Below are 23,639 nucleotides of genomic sequence, written 5' to 3' on the forward strand. Positions count from 1 at the left end.
GTTAACTGAACCAAAATAGCACAATTTGAAATTTTGTATTTTCCATCACACACGTAGTTCTAATCAACCTTTTGTTTGTAAATCTAGCCCCTCTAGTTCTAACGTCGATTCACTTCTGCGCCTCCGGGGGCGTCTCTTGTTGGATCACGAGGCCTTGTCCTGCTTACTAGTGCTGCTGTTTGTGGATGAGCCCAAGCTAAACACCAGCCGTCTCCACAGAGTGTTGCGTAACTTGTGCTACCACTCCCAGACTCGTGGCTGGGTTATCCGCAGTCTCCTATCCATCCTGCAACGCAGCAGCGAAAGTGAGCTCTGCCTGGAGACAGCACGCCTGGAAGAGTCCCGTGGCAAGCGCTCGCTAGGACAGGGCTCTTCAAGTGGAGGCAAAGGCTCCTCTTCATCCCCGCAGGCAGCTGTAGCATCTTCATCTTCATCTCTGGAACTGTTAAACAGAGTGGAGTCACGTAGTTCCAGTCAGCTCTCCTGGCTGTCTGTATCAATGGACGCAGCTTTGGGATGCAGGACCAACATCTTTCAGATCCAGCGAGCGTCAGGCAGAAAGCATGCAGAGAGACATTCAACAGGAGGAGGTGCTGTGGGCTCGGGAGGTCTTGGAAGTGGAGTTTCAGGAACAGGAGTGACTTGTTCTGGGGCAGGAGGAGGATCAACAGTTCACATCCACCCACAGGCAGCTCCAGTCGTCTGTCGACATGTACTGGATACACTTATTCAACTAGCCAAGGTACAACATTAGCCAATCTCGCTTCAGTATAATGTATTAAAGTAGCTGGTATATTTAGCAAAGTCATTGCCAGAGCATTTTTTAAGGCATCTCTTATTTCTTATAGGTGTTCCCAAGTCACTTCACTCAGCAGCGCTGTAAGGATTCACTGTCCTCCTCATCATCTGACTTGGACTCTCGTCTTTGCGGCACCTCGACACCAACTTCGAGCGGAAGCTGGCGGTCAGGTGGTCTCAGCCAGAGCAATTCCTCAGCCACCCTAAGCAATTCCTCTTCTTCCCACAATTCCCTTAGCTCATGTCCGGGTACACCACAGTCCCTGGGCATCTCCACTGACTTCTGGGATCTCCTGGTCAAGCTGGACAACATGAATGTGAGCCGTAAGGGCAAAGCCTCCATGAAGACTGTACCTTTAGGGGGTGCTGGGGAGACAGAGGGGGCATTGTTCAGCCTTGAGGCATCTCCCTTGGGCCAGCTGATGAACATGCTGTCCCATCCTGTGATCCGTCGTAGCTCGCTCCTTACGGAGAAACTTCTCCGCTTGCTTTCTCTCATCTCCATCGCTCTGCCTGACAACAAGGCCACGGAGGTTCCAGCCAGCCACCCAGTGCCTCAGGCCCCAACTACCCCTGCCACACAAGCCGCAGCAGGGTCTGGAGCCATCTCAACGACACCCGCTACAGGCTCCACGCAGAGCTCGATAGTCCCAGTGGCCTCTCAACCTACGGTCACTACAGCAGCTGCTGTTGCAGGAAGCACCACCACATCTAGCAGTAGTGCTGGTGAGGCTTTTTTCTACAGAATCATAGCAGGAAAGTGGATTAAGCTTGATTTTAAAGCTATTGTTTTTAATTACAGCAATATATTATGCCCTTTGATATATTATCAGATGCATTTTTTAGGAAGTATAGTCATTAGTACAACAATATGTATTTTATCAAATGCCTGCTGGCATCTTGCAATTGTTATTCTACTTTCATTTTACATTTTAAAAATAAGCTTACTGTTAGCCAAATGTTTAAATCCACTTAATAGTTGTCCTCTTTACAATAGAAATGATATAACCACTGTAATTTTTTGCAAGAACATGGAGACATTGAATCATGTAAAGGCGGTGCATCTCTAAAACGAACGTGCTGTTGAAATTATGTTAGAGATTACAGACTGTTATACAGGGTTCCCATGGGTCCTTGAAATCCTTGAAAGTTTGTGAATCTGGGGGAAATAATTCAAGGCCCTGAGAAGTTTTTGAAAATATACATACATAGATACAGGTCATTGAAAGTGCTTGAATCTATTTTATGCCAAAAAATCCATATTATTCCCTGTGTAGTAGTGTAGGATAATATCATAGCGTCTAAAGCGAACAGTTTAGCACGTGTGCTTAAAAGGCTAAAAATGTTTATATCTTCTGTATGCAAATGTTGATTCATACCAAAATGCTTTTTTACATAGTTGTGTTTGACACATGAAAATGTCTCAGGGAACAACAGTTACATACGTAACCAGAGAAGGGAACGAGACACTGCGTCTCCCTTGCCATACTTCCTGCGTCCCTGTGACACCGTCTTTGGCAATATTTCAGATAGCGATATACTTCCTGGCTCCCACATCACCCTGTCTTTGTGGTTAAGCCTCACCATTGGTTAAATTTGATATACACATTCAGACGCTCTTACCCCTGGAAGCGTCCCCAAAGTGTCATCGCAGTGACGCAGCTCGAGTTCCCTCGAAAGGGAACGGTAACAATGTACATTTAGTCCTTGAATTTGAGGGTATTGGACCTGAAAAGTCCTTGAAAGGTCATTGAATTTTAAGTTAACTAAGGTGTGCAACCATTTCATTGCAACCAATCAAACTTAGTATTCAACTTGTCGTAATATGGGAGTTAAATTTGTTTCTTACTTTTAAAGCAGGAAAACAGAAGCCAGCAGTTAACATCACAGACAATGACACCAAACTCGCTTCTGCCGGACTAACAGAGAAACAGCTGCAGCTCTCTGTAGAGGTATTTAATTTGCATGCACATATGTCACCTTTTGTTAATCCTGGGCTCCTTTGACCCAACCCAGCAGTCTGATCAGTAACACACCATCATTTGCGTTCAGGTGTTGACATCCCATTCGTGCTCAGAGGAAGGTCTAGAGGACGCGGCCAACATCCTGCTGCAGCTGTCCAGAGGAGACGGACTTACCCGAGACACAGTCCTTAGACTGCTGCTTAGTGGGGCGCGACACCTCGGATACACACTCTGCAAACAAATCGGTCAGTTTTTTGTATAATTTGTTAGAGGTTGTTAGAGATTTTCTAGTTTTAGCTTATGTTCCCTGCTCTGTTTCTCTTTGGTAGGCACTTTACTGGCGGAGTTGAGGGAGTACAACCTGGAGCAGCAGAGAAGAGCACGTGCTGATGCTCAGTCTCCTGAAGCTTCTCATGAGGACCCAGGCATCACCACACGGCCCAAGGGGAAGATGACCAGCAGGTGAGAATATACAGTTAAAGTATTTAGAGAGCATTGTGTTGGAGCTTTTTCGGGTCCTTTTTGTACCCAGATATGACATAATACAGCAATACAAACAATATAATCTATTTGAATTATATTTATCTCAGTTTCCTTAAGTTATCTCATTAATTAAGAGAAAACGCTTCCCTGCCAAAGACGAGTTTTTACGGCAATCCATATTTCTGCTATTATGCACTATATTATTATTCTTATATTATTCTTAGCGGAGTTTAACGAAAGTAACGTGTTGACCATGAAAGTCGCTTGTTTATGTTGTTACTGGTGAAACGTCTTTATCAGGGCTCCAGACTAACTTTTTTCACTAGGAGCACAGTGAACTGAAAATTTTAGGGGCGCAACCAGAAAATGTAGGGGCACGCACTGTAAATCAACATGCCAACCAAATATTCACATTTCTACTAAATTTCCACTGTATTACTAATAAATACTTTAATGATAAATGCAGAAAGTACAATGTGCTTTTTCAAATTCAGTGTCACATCACAAAAAAAGGTCAATTTAACTGGTCACACATGTGCGACTGGATGTAAAATTCAGTGGCACACTCTCAAATTTTGGTGGCAGTTTGGAGCCCTGCTTATGTTTTGATCATCATTCTGAATCTAACATAATTGCATTTTTGTAAAGGACTCATCTCTGCTTTTTGTATAAAATTTGGTATTTTTAAAGAAACTTACCAATATTTGAAAGGTGATAAAAATCATATTGGCTGGCAACTATAAAAAAAGAAACATGGTGGGGAAAGAGTTAAAGGAGACATATGAAGAGTTTTGTTGCAAAACGAGATAATTTTTTAATTTTTCAGAAATCTCGTTTTTTGGTTGTGCATTCCAGTTAATATCAATTCAACTGCAGTTGGTTTGTTTTGATTTAAACCTTCATAACTCAATAAATACAGCTAAGTAGCACCATAAAACAAAATAATAACATGATAACATTACAATAAACATGTTTGACAAGTTATCTCGTTTTGCAACGAAACTCTTCATATCATGAAAATCTGACTTTTTTCATGTTTAAGTGCTATAATTGGGTCCCCAGTGCTTCTATAAATCTAGAAAATGTGTAAATAAACAACCCAGTAACTTAGTTTTGATAAATCTTTTCTGCTAGCATGGGAAAAAATGGGTCATTTAAATCTGGCTCCCCTTATGATGTCAGAAGGGGATAATACCGCCCCTTAATCTGCACTATTCATCTATGGCACTGTCATTTAGTGCCGGGAGATCAGCTCATTTGCATTTTAAAGGACACACCCTAAACGGCACATTTTTGCCCACACCAAAAGTGGCAATTTTAATGTCATAATAAATATAAATTATCTATGGAATTTTGATGTAGAATTTCACATACGTACTCTGGGGACACCACATATTTATTTGACATTTTTAAAAAGTTTTATGTAATGTCCCCTTTAATACGTACAGTTTCAGGTTCACTATAATTACAATAATAGTCCTTTTTCTGGATCTTGTTGGTCTCACAGGTTTGATGGGTCAGAGAGCGTAGTGATTGTGGCCGCTCAAAAGCGGACACTAGGCGGCCGTGAGCTCCAGCTTCCCTGCATGAGTTCGCTCACGTCCAAGACCTCCACGCAGAAGTTCTTCCTGCGTGTGCTGCAGGTCATCATCCAGCTTAGGGAAGACACGCGGCGCGCTAACAAGAAAGCCAAACAGACGGGAGGAAGACTGAGTAAGTCATACTCTTTAACGCACGCACCCTCTAATCCTTTTAAGAACACTTCACATTGAAGCTTTTAGTCGCTGCTATCGTTAAGCCCATATTTCATGTTTATAGGTCTGTCTCTGGATTTAATATGTCTGCTTTCTCTGCACAGGTTCGACCAGTCTTGGCTCGGCTAGCAGTATCCAGGCTGCAGTCCGTCAGCTAGAGGCTGAAGCGGACGCCATCATTCAGATGGTGAGAGAGGGGCAGAGGGCACGCCGTCTACAGCAGGCACCCCCGCCCTCTTCATCTGCATCCTCTTCCGCTGCTGCTGTATCTGCCGTTGCATCCGCTGCTGTGGCTGTGGCTGGATCGTCCACCCCCAGTATCTCTGCAACCAACAACCCCCCCGCTGGCACGGCCAGCGCAGCCACGGTTAGCATGGGCCGCACTGACAGCAGGCAGACTGCTACTGACTTACTCACCCACATACACATTCACATACTAGTGTTGTTCATAATGCCCTCAAAGTCAGATTATTTAGGGGATGTTTGTTGCATAAGACATATGCAATATATAATTTATATTAACGTTTTCAGCTTTTTGAAGTCATTCAGTATCTTTTTGTTATTTCATGTTACTAGCAAAACACATTAGGGGGAGCAAGGTGCACTAAAAAAGTCTGAAATTGGCCAAATTAATGCCATTAAAACCCCCACAGTATTCACTGTGTTGCTTAAAGGGATAGTTCACCCAAAAATGAAAATGATGTCATTTACTCGCCCTCAATTTGTAACAAATCTGTATGAACACAAAGGAAGATATTTGTAATCAAGCATGAAACAGGATCACCATTGACTTCTATATTAATTTTCTTTCCTACTATGGAAGTCAAAGAAGCTCAAAAACAGTTTGGTTACAAACATTGCTTAAATATTTTTCACAGAAAATGAAATTTATACAGGTTTGGAGCCACTTGAGGGTGAGAAAATGATGACAATTTTAATTTTGAGCTGAACTGTTCTTTTAATTCCATAACACCAAGTGTTCATTTTGAATATATCTCCCAGATCTAGTCACACATTAAATATCACGATTAGGGCTGTAACGATTATGGAATTTGGCTGACGGTTAATTGACCAATAAATTGTGACGGTTATGACGATTAGTTCTCAGATTTTTTTGTTTGTTCATGAAATAATTTTTACCCATTGTTGTGATTATTTAAATTAAATATTTTACAAGGTTTACCTGGTAGTAAATATTAATACACATAACACATATTTAAAAGCAATTATTTAATGAATATATCTTTTCAAAAACTGAAAAACAAATCCCTAAATTTTGCTTAATTTTAAATGAACGTTTTACTCTGCAATTTATACTGCTTATCGAAGTTTTGCAGCATTTCTTTAAATGCTTTTTTCCATTGTATTAAATGGCGTTGCAATGTGTCGCGTTACACTGTCAGTCAAGTAGCGCCATTAGATACGGTCTTGTTTATACAGGCACTGCAGCTCCCCCTTGTGTTTTCAGAGAGAAATGCAATCATTGCGGTGATCGGAAATCATCGCAATGAGGTCAAACAATCGCGATGAGACCATTATTTAATCATTGTGACAGCCCTTATCACGATACAAGGAAGTATTGTATTTACTTGCGGTTCAAAACTATTCAACCTCTAATATTTCTGCCTCAATGCTCATTATCAAACACCTGGTCACCATTTTGAAAAACGTCCAACAATTGGCCCACATTTGTGCTCCAATGACAAAGTCTTTTCTGTCATAAAACCTACCCGTGACTCTTTCTCAGGCCCAAATCTCTTTGTTCCTCCTCTCCACTGCTCTGCCCCTCACTGCATTGTGCTGCATTTAATGTAGAAAGCCTGCTTTTATACCAGTAATGGTGCATTGATTGAGACTTTTTTATGTTGCATCCAGCTTTCTGATACTCTCCTCTCTTGCATGTCTGGTTGTGGGTCATATGATTTTTTTGGCTTGCTCTCTAAGCTTCTGTGTATAAGCCTCTTTCCAGCCCCCATTTCTTTCTGCAAATCTGAATGTTATGATGCATGCGGCTTGCCTCCAGTCTTTTACACCTTTTTTTCTCGCATTACACACTGTTGTCTCTTCTTCTCTGTTTAAATGCTCTGTCTTGAATCTCACCTTGTTCCTTGGTTCCCCTGGTCCAGTCGGAGGTGCAGTCTGTTGCTGAGACCCCAGCCGCCCAAAGGGACGATTCGCCTATGGATGTTGACCAGCCCTCACCGTTAGAACAGGACCAGGCAGCGATAGGTGAGGCCTTGAAATTGAGTGCGTTTCAGTGACTGACATGAGTACATTTTATTATCGGATTAAATAGCTTTTTTTTCGATACCAAAGAAGTTGCACTTCATTTTTAGATTCTTTTGAAATATTACATATATAATTATAAAATGTGACCTTTTTAGTAAAAAACAGACTTAAGTCTTATAATCTGGAGCATCAATTTTTGATTTCAACCTTTTATTTTACTATAATTGTTATGTTTGATGGGTCTTTACAGCCTCAATAATGAAGATAAAAGTTTGTTACATTATGAAACAAATGTTTTAAAGAAGGTCTATGTGTTTGTAGGTGAAGAGAGCAGCAGTCAACAGGAACAGGAGGAGCGTTTGCCTGAACTGCCACTGTTGAGCGAGCAGCTCTTATTGGATGAACTGTGGGACATGCTAGGGGAATGTCTGAAAGAGCTCGAGGAGTCTCACGACCAGCATGCGGTCTTAGGTACGAAACCACAACATATAAACAGCTCGACTGACATTTAAATGTATTTAACTATAACAAATCTCTGTTTTTTCCCATAGTGCTGCAGCCAGCAGTGGAGGCCTTTTTCCTGGTTCATGCAACAGAGCGTGAAAGCAAACCTCCGGTTCGAGACACGCGGGAGAGCCAGTTGTCACACATCAAGGACGAGCCTCCCCCGCTGTCCCCGGCCCCTCTCACCCCCGCCACCCCCTCATCCCTGGACCCTTTCTTTTCCAGAGAGCCCTCCTCAATGCACATTTCCTCCAACCTGCCTCCAGACACACAAAAGTTTTTGCGTTTTGCCGGTGAGTCTGTCAGACACGCTGTTTATGAGATGTAGTAGAGCGCTGGTTGAATACTGAAGTATGAACTCTCTCTTTAACAGAGACTCACCGTACAGTGCTAAATCAGATCCTGCGTCAGTCCACCACACATCTGGCAGATGGACCATTCGCTGTGTTGGTCGACTATATTCGCATCTTAGATTTCGATGTGAAACGAAAGTAAGATCCTTAGCTTTGTTAGCGTTTCAGTTTCCTATTTCCTCTATCTTTCTCGCTTTGTAATGTTTTTTTGCACTGCTCTCCCAAAAAATGAGACCCATGTCGAAGGTCAAGCTCATTTCATATAAAATCTAAAGAAACGATTGTATAAAGAAAATAAAGCCTTTTTGCACCATCTTAGAATACATTTCTAAAAAAATATCTTGTTTCTGTAATGAAAGAAAAATGATGTAATGAATCGCTGTGATAGCCGTTGTAGTGATATCATGGTTATTTATATTTATAAAATTAATAAATTTAAATGACAAATATGTATTACAGTACAAAAATACCAAATTAAACCCTATTATTCAGAATGAACAAAAAATTTTTTTTCATACATAACGTAATTTAATGTTTATTTCTCTACTCTTAGTTTTTAGCCCACAGCTATGGACATTTTTCTTCTCTAGTTATTCTTCTGCATTGAGGCTGTATTTATCTAATAAGTGTGTCTCTCAGGTATTTCCGTCAGGAACTGGAGCGTTTGGATGAGGGACTGAGGAAAGAGGATATGGCCGTTCATGTAAGAAGAGACCACGTCTTTGAAGATTCTTACAGAGAGCTGCACCGCAAGAGCCCAGAGGACATGAAGAATAGACTGTAAATCTCTTACGCCTTCTCACTCTCTCACACAAGCATACACGGGTGATTCTCACGAAAACTTGGTTTTAAAAATGTCAAGCATGAAAATGTAAAAATTGCTTAAATTTACTTTTTCCCCACCAGACATTGAAAAACAAAGTCTGGAGTAAATGGGAACATTAATTTAAAAACTTTTACTTATCATTTAACACTTTTTGTAACATAATTCAAAAAAATAGTCCTAAAAAATCTCATTACCGCAACAGTCAGAAAACATCAACACTGACATATTTTCAAAATAACATGACAAACCTGAAAGAACATAATTTGGAGATTCTGCACATGCATTTAAAATCAAAGTATTATGCTTCTATTAATTAAATTAACATTTAATAAGCATCTGTTGCGGTAATGATAATCAAAATGTCGTGTAAGCATTCTGACAAGACAATATTTCAAAATAACTGTAAAAAAAATTATCTTACCTGGTAGCCATCTTGAAGTAACTGGTCCATGTGCTTGGTCACTCAAAATCAAACTTTATTAAAATTCTGTATGTGTGCTTAAACTGTTCTTAAAAAGTGTTGCGGAGGATGAGAACATCAGGCATGGACACATCATTTTCCTAATTTTTCTTCATTATTATTATTATACATGAATATTCAGTAAATATTTTTCTGTCATCTAAAGTAGTCTAGCAAAACATCCATTTATTTTTTCCCTAATATTTTTGTGTTAATTTGATTAAATTACAACATTACGCGCGTTCAAACACAGCCGGACACATTGCGGTAATGAGAATTTCAGCAGAAAATGAGATAAAATTTCCAATTAAAAATTCTTATGTTGAAATCACACATTGTGCAAGGTAGAACACAGTATTGTGTTAATTCTGATGCTTTTTAATGTTACTATATTACACATTTTAAAGCTAAAATCATTAGTGCCGTGGTGTTTCAATGGTTTCGTGAGAATCACCCACACATGCCTTTATAGATGGCTACAAGCAAGCCTTCCACAGTGTTCTTGTACATTAATGCATGTATATGCACGTTGTCAACATAACCATAAAAGTGTGAATCCCAGAGAGTTTGCTGTTAACTTCACATGTGCATATAGGACTCAACCGACAAATGACTCATTTTTTTGTTCTCTACAGGTATATAGTATTTGAAGGGGAAGAGGGTCAAGATGCAGGCGGTCTGTTGAGGGAGTGGTACATGATCATCTCCAGAGAGATGTTCAACCCCATGTACGCCCTTTTCCGCACCTCGCCCGGTGACCGGGTCACCTACACCATCAACCCTTCGTCTCACTGCAACCCCAACCACCTCAGCTACTTTAAGTTTGTGGGGCGTGTAGTGGCCAAGGCCGTCTATGACAACAGGCTATTAGAGTGTTACTTCACACGCAGCTTCTACAAGCACATTCTGGGCAAGAGTGTCAGGTACAATGCAATTTTACATTTTCAACACCCGAGCATGTATAGATGACCGCTGATGTTACTATAATGTACATTGGGGTTTATGCAAGGTCACTAGATTATACAGGAGTCCACACAAAATTTAAAATCTTATATAAAATACAAAAAACTATTCCAAGACAAGGTATAGCTTAATCCAGGACTAGGCATTAGTAGGAAATTTAAGTAGTTTTTACAGACATACCTTACAAAAACATAACTGCTGTGCAACTTGACACAAAACTATGGCACTGATATATTTTAGGATATGTGAGTACAAGCTGCATTTAGTTAATACAGCTCAAACATGCATTTTAGTCTTGGACTAGACTTCAGCTCTGACCGTGAAAGCCCCAAAAAAGCATTAAATATTCTTCACCACTTTCAAAAATACTATTTTTGTAGTCAACTAAGCCGAACCATGAAAATTGCTTTGTGCATAAAGTCGAATTTTACATTTGCATTCAGGCATGTAGCAGATGTTTTTTTTTCTCAAAGATTTTCTTTCTTACGTTTTGCAATATGCATTTGAAAATGTAAAATTTAAGCATTTTCAAGTACCGTTAATACCGTATTTTCCAGAGTATAAGTCACATCAATCAAAAATGCGTCATGATGATGAAAAAGCATATATAAGTCGCATAGAACTACATTATTTCACAATTATTTCTCAAAATCCAAGCCAAAGAACAAATATTTCATAGCCAAACTAAAAAAGTGTGACTTATAGTCTCATATGGTAGTCTCATACTTTTGGGTTCTTTTAAATAAAGTAAACTTGTTTTGAATGTCCCACAGGTATACAGACATGGAAAGCGAGGACTATCCTTTCTTCCAGGGTCTTGTTTACTTGTTGGAGAACGATGTGTCCACTCTGGGCTACGAGCTGACATTCAGCACAGAGGTATGGACTACATTTACAAACAAAGTAACCGCTAAATGAAATTCTGTAAAAACAGGCTTGGTGGTCACTTCCATATATACACTCAGGTCCAGGAGTTTGGCGTGTGTGAAGTGAGGGATCTGAAGGCCAATGGTGCCAACATCATCGTCACAGAGGAGAACAAGAAGGAATATGTACATCTGGTCTGCCAGATGAAAATGACAGGTGGGTACACCTCAACAAACATTGCATCTAGTGACAGGACCTGTCTATCACAAGACTAAAGCGATTCTGTTTTGCAGGTGCAATTCGTAAGCAGCTGGCTGCCTTCCTGGAGGGCTTTTACGAGATCATTCCCAAGAGATTGATCTCGATCTTTACTGAGCAGGAGTTGGAGCTCCTCATTTCCGGTCTGCCCACCATCGACATAGACGACCTCAAGGCAAATACAGAATACCACAAATACCAGTCCAGTTCTATCCAGGTATATAAGCAGTCATACATCCTTGTTTAATATATATAGTGTGGTTCGAGATCTCTGCTGAAGTTATTCATAATTTAATAAGCTCATCGACATTTCTACATTCTTAAAAAGCTTCTCTGCTGACATATCCGTGACCATCTCTTACTGCTTAAAGGGATAGTTCACCCAAAAATGAAAATAATGTCATTAATGACTCACCATCATGTCGTTCCAAACTCATAAGACCTCCGTTCATCTTCGAAACACAGTTTAAGATGTTTTAGATTTAGTCTGAGAGCTTGTTGACCTTTCATTGAAAATCTTCATACGGTATACTGTCCATGTCCAGAAAGGCAACAAAACACCATCAAAGTAGTCCATGTGACATCAGTGGGCCAGTCAAAACGTGCTGAAGCATCGAAAACACATCTTGGTCCAACAACAACAAAAAGTACGACATGTGCTTCACAACAGACGCGGAAGGCAAGACAATGCTGAATAAAGACTTATTTTTTGTTGTTTTTGGACCAAAATGCATCTTTGATGCTTCAACACATTCTATCTGACCCACTGATGTCACATGGACCACCTTGATGATGTTTTTATTACCTTTCTGGACATGGACAGTATATTGTACGTAGATTTTCAATGAAAGGTCAACAAGCTCTCAAACTAAATATAAAACATCTTAAACTGTGTTCAGAAGATGAACGGAGGTCTTACGAGTTTAGAACGAATTGAGAGTGAGTCATTAATTACATTATTTTCATTTTTGGTTTAACTAGCCCTTTAAATAAGTCAATTGCTTTTCAATCTGCCATTTATCTTTCAGTATTTTTTAGTTATATTTCAAGCCAGTCGAAAGATCAAATTTTCAAGGATCATTGTTTGACTCCACGTTGTTTCTGTCTATCCAGATTCAGTGGTTCTGGCGCGCATTACGGTCTTTTGACCAGGCTGACCGGGCCAAATTCTTGCAGTTTGTTACGGGCACATCCAAAGTGCCGCTGCAAGGCTTCGCTGCACTGGAAGGAATGAACGGTATCCAGAAGTTCCAGATCCACCGAGACGACCGCTCCACTGACCGCCTGCCCTCAGCACACACTTGGTAAATAAACACCACTGGATTTATCATCATCACAAATGCATAATACTTTAATTTATTGATTTTAAATCTCTCCTTTCCCAGCTTTAACCAGTTGGACCTCCCAGCCTATGAGAGCTATGAGAAGTTAAGACACATGCTGCTGCTGGCCATTCAGGAATGTTCTGAAGGCTTCGGACTGGCCTAGAGATTCTCCTAATGTCCCCTCCACACGAACAGACGTAGACTTACATGTTGTTAACTTATGACACCCACATGCATATTCTCACTATTCTAATCCGCGTAAAACAAACAGTTGGACGGCTAAACGAGTGACAGATTTATTGACATTGCCTACTACACACAGAGCCCTCCCACTGACACACCGAACAGTGTTTGGTATACGTGTGTCTCAATTCCATATTACATTGCAGAGCCCGAAAGAGGATCACAGAGGATATCTGTGGACTAATATAAAGATTTTCTCCATTTAGTTTGGTTTCTCTGTACAAAAGGTTTGGGAGTTTATTATGTTTAATCTTTTTTGTTCTTCTTTGGCTGTTGAAAAAGGAGAGATGGCTGTTTTGTGTGTGTAAAGAGGGTGGTTGTAACCCTCTGGGATGGAGAAAAGTTGATTGTCCTCTGTTGCTAATGTGTGACCTCCACTAGCTTTGCAAACGGGAACTTGAATTTCGGGGAGGGCAAGGAGGGAGGGAGGGAGAGAAAACATGAAATAAGGTTTTGGTGAACCTGCAACATGCATGGAATTTCAGATGGGGGTCATTTTTAGGCAACTTTTGTGGTATTTTTGGAGCGGATCACACAGATTTGAAAAGTGAAGGACTGAGAGTCGCATAGGCTCACACTTGTGCGGTTATTGCCCAACTGCTGACGCAACCTCTCAGCAGCTAATCAGAAAGTAAATTGCTACGTAAATAAATGCATAAAATGAGCTCACCGTGTCCTCTAGTGGTGTTTACATTATATGCCTTACTTACACAGTTTGCACTAACAAATATCATTTTTAGGTTATTAAATGCTGATGGAGGTCTCTTGAAACTTAACACATATGGGGTCCAAGTATTAAAGGCTTTTTTCTTCATTTAATAGTATGTTTTTCAGAAATCTTGATCTCTTAAATGAATCTTATGTATATAGTTTTGCAAGCATTTTTAGCCTCAGCTTTGTAGTGCCCCATTTTACTGTTTTTCAGGGGAATTGGTGGGATGTCTAATGAATGTGCAATGTCTCAGACCATCTGGACCTTCTCAAAGTCCATGCTGGGCATACATACTGTCAGGATATCTGCTCCAGACAGCAGGAGTCCACTCGGCTAGACCGACGTCTCATCATAAAATGCAGAATCAAAGGTGAGCGAGATGTTGGATCCATGGGTGTAAATTGAATTCATTTTCTCCAGTATTTTTCTATTTTTAACATTATAGTGTCTATTTTAATAAAACCTTAATAATCTCTGTTACTATGCGGCCCAAAATAACGAAAACCTATTCCCAAGTGTTGTGGTTTCTTTATCGCATGAACAGCGATGGAAAGACATCCAGTTTGGGTGCAACTAAAATATGTTTATGCATCACTCATGCATTTTTTTTGTTTGCTGCATAACTTCAAGTCTTTCCTTTGAAGACCGGTGTTAAAAAAATAATACGATGTAAAAAATAAATTCAAGAAAATGCTTAATGTCTTAGGATGTATGACAGACCAGTTGTTATTTGCTTCTACAGGATGTTCTCAATTTCAAAATAGTCGACCAGTAGAGGGAGTAAAAAGCTCTTAGGAATTAAATTTACATGAAAGCTCAACACTTACAGTTATTGCTTCAAATATTTTCAAACATTTCCTGTCACGTTAAAAATTAATCTGTTACAGTGACCTGAGTGCATGATGTTAGATAATCTCTTCCCTCATTTAAATAATGCAGGTACCTTTGTTTAACTTGCATTATTCATCACTATTGATTCATTTATCGATTAAGCAAAGCAAAATATAACCATTGAGTAATTGTTAATATATGTAGATTTTTTTATAAAATACATATTTTTTTCTGGTTTAGATTTGGCAAGACAGCTAGTAAAAATAAGGCATAAGGCCAGTTTATATTAAGGAGTGTGTTTTTGAGAAGCAGCCAGAGTGCTTTCAGTATATTATAGGATTGTGTGCTTGGCATTGGCTTGTAAATCATCCCTATTATTGACCGCAGTAGAGAATATACAATAAGGAAATAAATGGACTGCCGTGTTTCTCAGGCAGACTGAATGATGAGGAACTTTCTGCTTCTAAGTGACTAAATGGAAATTTTATTTTGACTTTGGTTGTAGTGATAAGTTCCTGTACAAAACATCCCATTCAGTTCAGACACTATTAAGTTGTAAATAGCTTCGTTGTGTGAGCTAATAAATCATTGTTAGGTAAGAATGATGTGCAAGGTCATTACTCATATGCAGTAATGAATGTGTTCAACAAGTTGACTTTAATCAAAGCTAGACGCTTCAGCTTAATGTGACAATGCCTTTTTTATCATTTAAAGGGGACATATCATGCAAATCTGATGTGCTATAATTGTGTCCCCGTGCTTTTATCAACCTAGAAAATGTAATAAACAACAAACCAGTAACTTAGTTTTGGTAAACCATTCTCTGCAAGCATGTGAAAAAATAGATCATTTAAAATTGGCTCCACTTGTGATTTCAGAAGGGGATAATACGGCCCCTTAATCTGTACTTTACAACCACGGCACTGCCATTTAGTGCAGAGATCAGCTCATTTGCATTTAAAAGGACACACCCAAAAACAGAAAATTTTTGCTCACACCTACAAAGTGGCAATTTTAACATGATATAATAAATTATCTATATGGGAGATTCTCACGAAATCCAGACTTAGGGTGTCCAGCATCAGATTTTTTTAAAAAGCCCTTGAAGCCTATTTTTTTGGACATATAAGATTAAAGTCTGAACTTACTAACCATTAATTTTACAGGATTTAAAAAATATTTTGTGTAGAATTACTTACTTTTTTTTAGATTATTATTATAAAAATATCATTACCGCAACATGATATTACATTAAATAAATGCATTTACAAACCCATGTTTTGGTAATGAGAACTAAAAAGTTGTGTAGGTACTATGACAAACAAAATTTTAACTTTTATCTGGAAATAAAAAATAAGAACTGCTTACCTGGTAGCCATCTTGAGTGTCACAGTCAATTATGTCCCTTCCAACAAATTTTTTGAAAATGTTAGTTCATTGAGGGCTTAAACAATGATTGAAAATTGTTGCGGAAAATGAATTTTATTTTCTTGGATACATTTATTTTCCTTATTATTGTCTCTAAATTTACCAATAATTACCAAATAGCACATGTTTCTTTACTGTAAATGTTTATAGTATAACATGCACTGAAGCTTTTTATTTTTTAGATTTTTTTAATTATAAATATTTCCATGTCAAAGAACCCATATCCAGTTATGAACACATTGCGGTAATTAAATATTTCCCCTTAAATGTGGAAAAAACAACAAAATTGGTTTGTATGATGTCATTTGAAATCATGTGTAAAATAGTACATGAAGCATGCTTCTTATTTTGATACTCTTTGCATTTACGTTTTTATCAAAATGTTTCATGACACCTCACAAGTCTAATTTCGCAAGAATCACCCAGATGGTATTTTGTGCTAGTACTTCACATATGTACTCTGGGGACACCAAAGATTTATTTTACATCTTAAAAAATGTCTTGTGAAATGTTCCCGTTAGATTTAAAGTACATGACACTTTTTAGCAATTATGATCATTTAGATTTCTCTGTAATGTAAGCTTCTTAAGTAATGTAAATACAGTAATATATAGATATATATGAAGAGTTTGGTTCCAAAACAAGATGACGTTTTTTTTTTAATTTCTTAAAAATCTTGTTTCTTGATTGATATTAATTGGAATGCACAATCAAACTGCAGTTGGTTTGTTTTGATTTAAGCCTTTATAACTTAAAAAATACAGCTAAGTAGCATAAAACACAATAAAAACATGATAACATCATAATAAACATGTTTTGGCACAAATTAAAAAAAATACTGTTATCTCATTTTGAAATCAAACTCTTCATATGTATATACAATTTTAAGGGCTGGATGAAAATGCAACACAGTATTACGCAATCTAACAGGTCCCTGCTCATCTCTTTATCCACCAAGGTACTAAAAAATGGTTGAATAAATAATTTATCAGCCTATATAAATAAGTGATATACATCAAACTATCCTTAAACTATGTCCAGTTCCAATTTCATTTTTATGGATGTGACATTTTCAGTCACAAGTTAAAATGTAACTTATCCAGTCCAGACATCTGAAAAAAATCATTCACTGTTTTCTGTTTAAGATGAGGAAAATATAAATCTGTTATGAATGTGATAAAAAAAGGACACAAGATTTGGGAGACAACATACTTTGTAGGAAATCTGTGAATAAAAATGCACAAACCAGGAGCAATAATACCCAATAATTATTTTTTTTGTGCATTTATGAGGAAAAATTGTGTTTTGGATGTGACAATTCTGAAATCTGTGCTTACTGAAAAATAATAGTTTTTAACTTGGAGTTATTGCATGGGTATTTAAGCCACCAAATATTGACATCTGATATCAGTATGGTTAAAACATTTGTTTAAAAATACAATTTTTATGGTAAGGTTAACATTTGCATGGATGGCTCACAAGTGATAATATTCCCCAGCTTCATAATGAGTAGGGTGGCCATTCGTGCCAGTTCCGCCGGACACGTCCCGAACATGTTTTCGGGTTTGTTCTCCGGAAGTTGCGTTGCTCGACCGCATACGCCATCGAGGTTCTCACATTTCAGTTAAAATTCATTAGAAAATTAAGATTTATTTCTTTTAAGACATACAATCATTGTAGTTTCATTCGTACCTTGAAATGTAACGGTTCCTTTTCTGAAATTAAACCCGAAATATTAAACCTTGATGACGTATGCGGTCGACAAACGCGACTTCCGGAGAACGAACCCGAAAACATGTTCGGGACGTGTCAGTCGGAACTGGCACGAATGGCCACCCTAATACTGACCCAAACACAAATGCTATAACATTGCAATTGTTTACAAATGTTAAAGGGATAGTTCACCCAAAAACAAAAACTCTGCCATCATTTACCTACTTTCATGTTGTTACAAACCTTATAAATTTCTTTGTTCTCATGATCACAAAGTAAGATATTTTGATTTAGAGGCCCCATTGACTTCCATAGTAGGAAAAAGAATCCTATGGAAGTGAATGGGGCTCATGATCGGTTCCTCATAATATCTTCCTTTGTGTTCATCTGAACAAAGACATTTATACAGGTTTGTAACAACATGAAAGTGAGTAAATGATAAAAGAGTTTTCGTTTTGGGTGAACTTTCCCTTTAATGCAATAGAATTGTTTGATTGCAATGTTAATGTCATTGCACGTCTCACATCTCAGTTGACACTGAATAGTCGAGCTGCCTTTAAAACATTTTCCCTGTTCCAATTCGTGTTCTTTGAAATGTCTTGAGTCTCTTTGCTCACATCAGAAGCAGAAAGAAGCTCTTTCCAGAAGATCAGACACCACAGTGGCTCGCATGACCTCATAGTCAAATTAACTTCTGAACAGACTCTGCATTCTAGCAGCACCATTATAAATCAAGCTTTGCTGTCTGCCTTCCCGTCTACAGCTCTGTTCCTTTATCTCTCTCGCTCCGTTTAATATTCTCACCACTTGTTTTTTCTCCCGGCGCACAAGAACTAGAGACGTCATAACTTGGCCCACTTTAGATCCAGAGGAACCTGCTTTGTAAAACAAGATTAAACAAACATCCAGTTGCTTGTGTTGTTTCTGCGTGAGCGCATCAACCAGCAATGCAGATGGCATCACTAACAGAGTTTCATTGACTTTTCCCAGTTGAATATAAATGACCATACAACATGATTTGGCCAGGTTATTTGCAGGCACATAATTGATTAATTGAATTCATTAAGTGAACGTAAGGTCATTCTGATGGTTTGGCCTGGTATTAATCATTTATTAATTGAAGGAGGCGGAGCTAAGAGAGCTGCAGAGCCTGCATGACCAAAACGGAAATGTTTGTGAAATGTTCACAGTTTGTTGCACAGATTTTTTTTTTAAATAATTTATTTATAGTAATTAATCTGGTGTATTTAAAATATTGAGGTATTACTGTATGTAAAATGAGAAGTGTGCTGACATCATAGGAAGGTGGGTGGAGCATATGCACATTTAAAGTCATTGGTATTTATTGGTCTTTTAAATGTCCCTTTTTGTGTCTTCATTGTCTTTCCAACTCTAATGCAGTAATGTTAATATTAATTTATGATTATTCATTTACATATTATTTCAGCACTGATCTCTAAGCGTGACACTATTTTATAAAATACCCCAGCTGTTTCACTAAAAAATTCACATTAGATTGAACCTATAATTTGGTGGTTGACAACCTATTTGTAGTGCTTGCAAATCGCACTTATTCAAATCGGCTTTATTTGCATGAGCTTTTGTTATTGCGTTTGATGATATTAATGCAAATTGGCAACTCCCTGTGCAAGTTTCTCAAAATGAACGTTCAAGCTTCATTTGTCCTGCCCAATTCAGTGTGTACAGGATGTGTTCGTGGACCCGTCACAAATCAACAGAAGGCTGGGCATTAGTTTCCGGTTGAAGGGCAGCGACTGGTGGTGTTTTTTCTGCAGGAATGCCTCTTTCTGTTGGTATTTAAGTGTGTGGCATTGAACACAAAGCCAGGTAATGCCACGTAACAAAGAGATCATCTCATTGGAGATTTATTCTGGTACACTCACTTACAAACACTGACCTTTACCAAGATGTCACTTAAACTGTGTGCTTGCATGTGGTGAAGGTGTTTGTGTAGATAAGGAGATAAGAACACATTTTGAGTCATATAAACCGGTAATATATTCTTTGAAAGCAATTGATAATTCCACCGTGCATCAAAATCTGCCACTTTGCTGGGAGTCTCTTCGTGAATCAAATTGTGCGTGATTCATTTGCTATTCAACCGTTCACTAGTTTGAGGAATGACTCTTTAAGTCACAATATATCAGCCTCTGCAGTGGCTAAAGAGATTTTGCTTTTAATCTCCAACAAGTGCCATCTACACTGCCAATTTTTTTTTCTTATACACCGTCAGAAGAAATGGTCAAAAAATAGTCCCTAGCTGTCACTGGGGTGGTACCCTTTTATAAAGTACACCTTTGCACACAAAGATTTTATATTAGTACATCAACAATACGTATTGGTACCAAAGAGTGCATAGTAGTACTGCAAAGTTCTATATTAGGACCTTTATATTTTCACAATTATCCTTAATGTGTATCTCCTGTACAATTATATTACAAGAATATCACGTATTCTATATATTTTCATCTTTTTTTCTTCTTTTCAAATGTTTACGGCTGCATCCTCACTGTAAAGCTGTACAAATCGCCTTATAAATGACCTATATATTGAATTAAGTTTATTTCTCTAATCCCATTTGCTAATTTTCCTTCTTATTTAAAGCACGGTAACACTTTACTATAGGGACCAATTCTCACTTTTAACTAGTTTCTTATTAGCTTACATATTAGCTGTTTATTAGTGCTTATTAAGGACATATTAATGCCTTGTTCTGCATGAACACATTTTCTTATACGCTGTCAGAAGTAATGGTCAAAAAATAGTTTCTAGCTGTCATCGGAGTGGTACCCTTTCATAAAGTACACCTTTGCACACAAAGATTTGATATTAGTACATCAGCAATACATATTGGTACCAAAGAGTGCATAGGAGTACCGCAAAGTTCTATATTAGGACCTTTATATTTTCAAAATTTTCCTTAATGTTCATCTCCTGTGAAATTATATTACAAGAATATCACATATTCTATATATTTTCATCTTTTTTTCTTATCAAATGTTTTATGACTGCATCCTTACTGTAACGCTACTTTGCAACAATGCAAAACAGTAAAAAAGCGGCATATAAATGACCTATATATTGAATTAAGTTTATTTCTCTAATCCCATTTGCAAATTTTCCTTCTTATTTAAAGCACGGTAACACTTGACTATAGGGACCAATTCTCACTTTTAATTAGTTTCTTATTAGCTTACATATTAGCTGTTTATTAGTGCTTATTAAGGACATATTAATGCCTTGTTCTGCATGAATATATTTTCTTATACGCTGTCAGAAGAAATGGTCAAAAAATAGTTTCTAGCTGTCATCGGAGTGGTACCCTTTTATAAAATACAAAATAATTATATTTTCACAATTATCCTAAATGTTCATCTTCTGTGAAATTATATTACAAGAATACCACGTATTCTATATATTTTCAATTTTTATTCTTTTTAAATGTTTTACAGCTGCGTCCTTAAAGCTGCTTTGCAACAATGCAAAACAGTAAAAAGTGGCGTATAAATGACCTATATATTGAATTAAGTTTATTTCTCTAATCCCATTTGCAAATTTTCCTTCTTATTTAAAGCACGGTAACCCTTTACTATAGGGACCAATTCTCACTTTTAATTAGTTTCCTATTAGCGTACATATTAGCTGTTTATTAGTGCTTATTAGGACATATTAATGCCTTGTTCTGCATGAACATATTTTCTTATATGCTGTCAGAAGAAATTGTCAAAAAATTGTTCTCTAAAGGTCTTTACACACCGGGACGTTTTTCGTGCACGTTTATCGTCGACGTTTAATGTCTCGTGACTCAAGAACGAGCGCCAATGTGAGTGCGCACACCCACGCGTAAAGCGCGAGGCGCAAAAGCGTAATTTTCAGAAAAACGCCTCGGATGCGTTTTTTTTTTTTATTTGACGCGGCGCGTTAAAAGTTGGCCGACCAATAAGATTGCCGCTTTTGTTCACGTGCCTGGCGCTGCTGAAGTTCCAGTAAAACACGACTTGGTGGCGCTCAAGCACAAAATGGTCTTGCGGAGCACGTTGAACAGGTAAACACACAAAGAAGATGCATCGAGGCTGTGGAGGTTTATGAAGGTGTCGGAGTTCCTCACAACATCGACTGAATTTCGAAGGCAATGTGATATATATTAGAACATTACAATACATAGCGTGGGCTACAAGATTAGATTAGATTAAACTTTATTTGTCATTACACAAGAACAAGGCAACGAAGTGCAGTTTAGGTCTAACCAGAAGTGCAAAAGCAGTACGCTGTCAGAAGAAATGGTAAAAAATTGTTTCTAGCTGTCATCGGAGTGGTACCCTTTCATAAAGTACACCTTTGGACAGAAAGATTTGATATTAGTACATCAGCAATACATATTGGTACCAAAGAGTGCATAGTAATACCGCAAAGTTCTATATTAGGACCTTTATATTTTCACAATTATCCTAAATGTTAATCTTCTGTGAAATTATATTACAAGAATACCACGTATTCTATATATTTTCATATCTTTTTCTTTTCAAATGTTTTATGGTTGCGTCCTTACTGTAAAGCTGCTTTGCAAAAATGCAAAACAGTAACAAGTGCCATATAAATGACCTATATATTGAATTAAGTTTATTTCTCTAATCCCATTTGCAAATTTTCCTTCTTATTTAAAGCACGGTAACACTTTACTATAGGGACCAATTCTTACTTTTAACTAGTTTCTTATTAGCTTCCATATTAGCTGCTTATTAAGGACATATTAATGCCTTGTTCTGCATGAACATATTGTACAACCCAATCCAATACCTAAACCTAACCGCAACAACAATGGCCTTATTAGCTATAAATAAGCAGTAAATTCTGAGTTTACTGAGGCAAAAATCATAGTTAATAATCAATAAGTGTTCCCCGTAATAAAGTGTTACCGTTAATACAGGTTAAAACCTTTTTTTTTCTCTAACCCCACATTACTTGTCTTGTCAGTAATAGCAGGAAAGACAGACAGACAGAAAGCTTTCCTGTACCACCATACAAATGCTGCATAGCAATGTACTCATTAACATAACACACATTTCTGATCCTCATTACCTACACTCACCAAATCACCGGCAAGAAACCTTTAATGGTGCAGCAGAACAGCACTGCATTTAACATGTCATCACTTCTCTGCCTTATTGAATCTCCTCCTCTTCCCTTCAAACAGATCCTGCCAATCACAGATGAAATTATGGACGTTTTCCATTCGGCACCAAGGGAATGCAGAGCGGAAAACGGGATAGAGACAATAAAGAAATGGTCAGAGGCACGGAGCGGGAGGAAAAAAAGGGTGATGTCACTGCCTCCAGACGGCAGCCAATGGGAGGCGGGGAGAGTCAGAGAGGGTGTGTTTTCCTCGCACTGCAGCATCAGCAGTGAAGGGAGGCCACAATCAATCTGACACAGAGCAGGAGACACAAGAACCTTCAGGGACAGAAGAAAACGGCAAAGGAGGACAGAAACCCGAAGCTGTTTCAGACCTGCAGAGGTAAGAGGAGAAGTTTGTCTGTATGAATGTCAATAGCGTTTAGTGTCTGATGGACGTCAAACTGAATTTGTATGTGCAGATCAGTGGTGTTGGCAGATGTTCACACCTTTGAGACTTGAGGTGCTGGTTTGGTCTGTGATCTTTGAGCTTTTGCATTCAAATAACTGCAATGTTAATTGTGTCTATATTGTGTTAAATTGAGGTCTGTCAGTATAAAGCAGGTACATTTAATTTTCATGAACTTGAACCAACACAAGGCAAACCCCAAGGTGTTATGATAATTGATAATAATTTGCTTTTAGGCGTATCATTTGCATGTGCCGTTAAAAAATGATTGCCTTGTTCACCAAGTTGCAGTGTCTTGTAAACAGATTCGGTTCTCTTGTGGATTT

General features: G+C 38.1%; 2 protein-coding genes across 4 annotated transcripts in view; both read left to right on the forward strand.

The window, feature by feature from the left end:
• huwe1 (HECT, UBA and WWE domain containing E3 ubiquitin protein ligase 1) overlaps window positions 1-13,692 on the forward strand; it is a 43,169-nt gene extending 29,477 nt beyond the window's left edge. Inside the window, exons 65-82 of the mRNA XM_073875360.1 lie at window positions 88-742; window positions 849-1,524; window positions 2,659-2,750; window positions 2,851-3,007; window positions 3,092-3,224; window positions 4,753-4,958; window positions 5,104-5,366; window positions 7,126-7,228; window positions 7,550-7,699; window positions 7,780-8,025; window positions 8,106-8,223; window positions 8,725-8,865; window positions 10,007-10,294; window positions 11,108-11,213; window positions 11,300-11,417; window positions 11,495-11,676; window positions 12,573-12,763; window positions 12,845-13,692. Coding sequence (XP_073731461.1) covers window positions 88-742; window positions 849-1,524; window positions 2,659-2,750; window positions 2,851-3,007; window positions 3,092-3,224; window positions 4,753-4,958; window positions 5,104-5,366; window positions 7,126-7,228; window positions 7,550-7,699; window positions 7,780-8,025; window positions 8,106-8,223; window positions 8,725-8,865; window positions 10,007-10,294; window positions 11,108-11,213; window positions 11,300-11,417; window positions 11,495-11,676; window positions 12,573-12,763; window positions 12,845-12,947 — 3,928 coding nt within the window. The 3' untranslated portion in view covers window positions 12,948-13,692. The remainder of the gene's footprint in view (window positions 1-87; window positions 743-848; window positions 1,525-2,658; window positions 2,751-2,850; window positions 3,008-3,091; window positions 3,225-4,752; window positions 4,959-5,103; window positions 5,367-7,125; window positions 7,229-7,549; window positions 7,700-7,779; window positions 8,026-8,105; window positions 8,224-8,724; window positions 8,866-10,006; window positions 10,295-11,107; window positions 11,214-11,299; window positions 11,418-11,494; window positions 11,677-12,572; window positions 12,764-12,844) is intronic.
• A 140-nt stretch (window positions 13,693-13,832) lies between these two features.
• l1cama (L1 cell adhesion molecule, paralog a) overlaps window positions 13,833-23,639 on the forward strand; it is a 78,403-nt gene continuing 68,596 nt past the window's right edge. For all 3 annotated transcript variants that reach the window (XM_073875353.1, XM_073875354.1, XM_073875355.1), the window contains exons 1-2: window positions 13,833-14,109; window positions 22,927-23,247. The gene's annotated coding sequence lies outside the window, so the exon portion shown is untranslated. The remainder of the gene's footprint in view (window positions 14,110-22,926; window positions 23,248-23,639) is intronic.

Source organism: Misgurnus anguillicaudatus, chromosome 13 (genome assembly GCF_027580225.2).
Source record: "Misgurnus anguillicaudatus chromosome 13, ASM2758022v2, whole genome shotgun sequence".
Classification (NCBI taxonomy): Eukaryota; Metazoa; Chordata; class Actinopteri; order Cypriniformes; family Cobitidae; genus Misgurnus; species Misgurnus anguillicaudatus.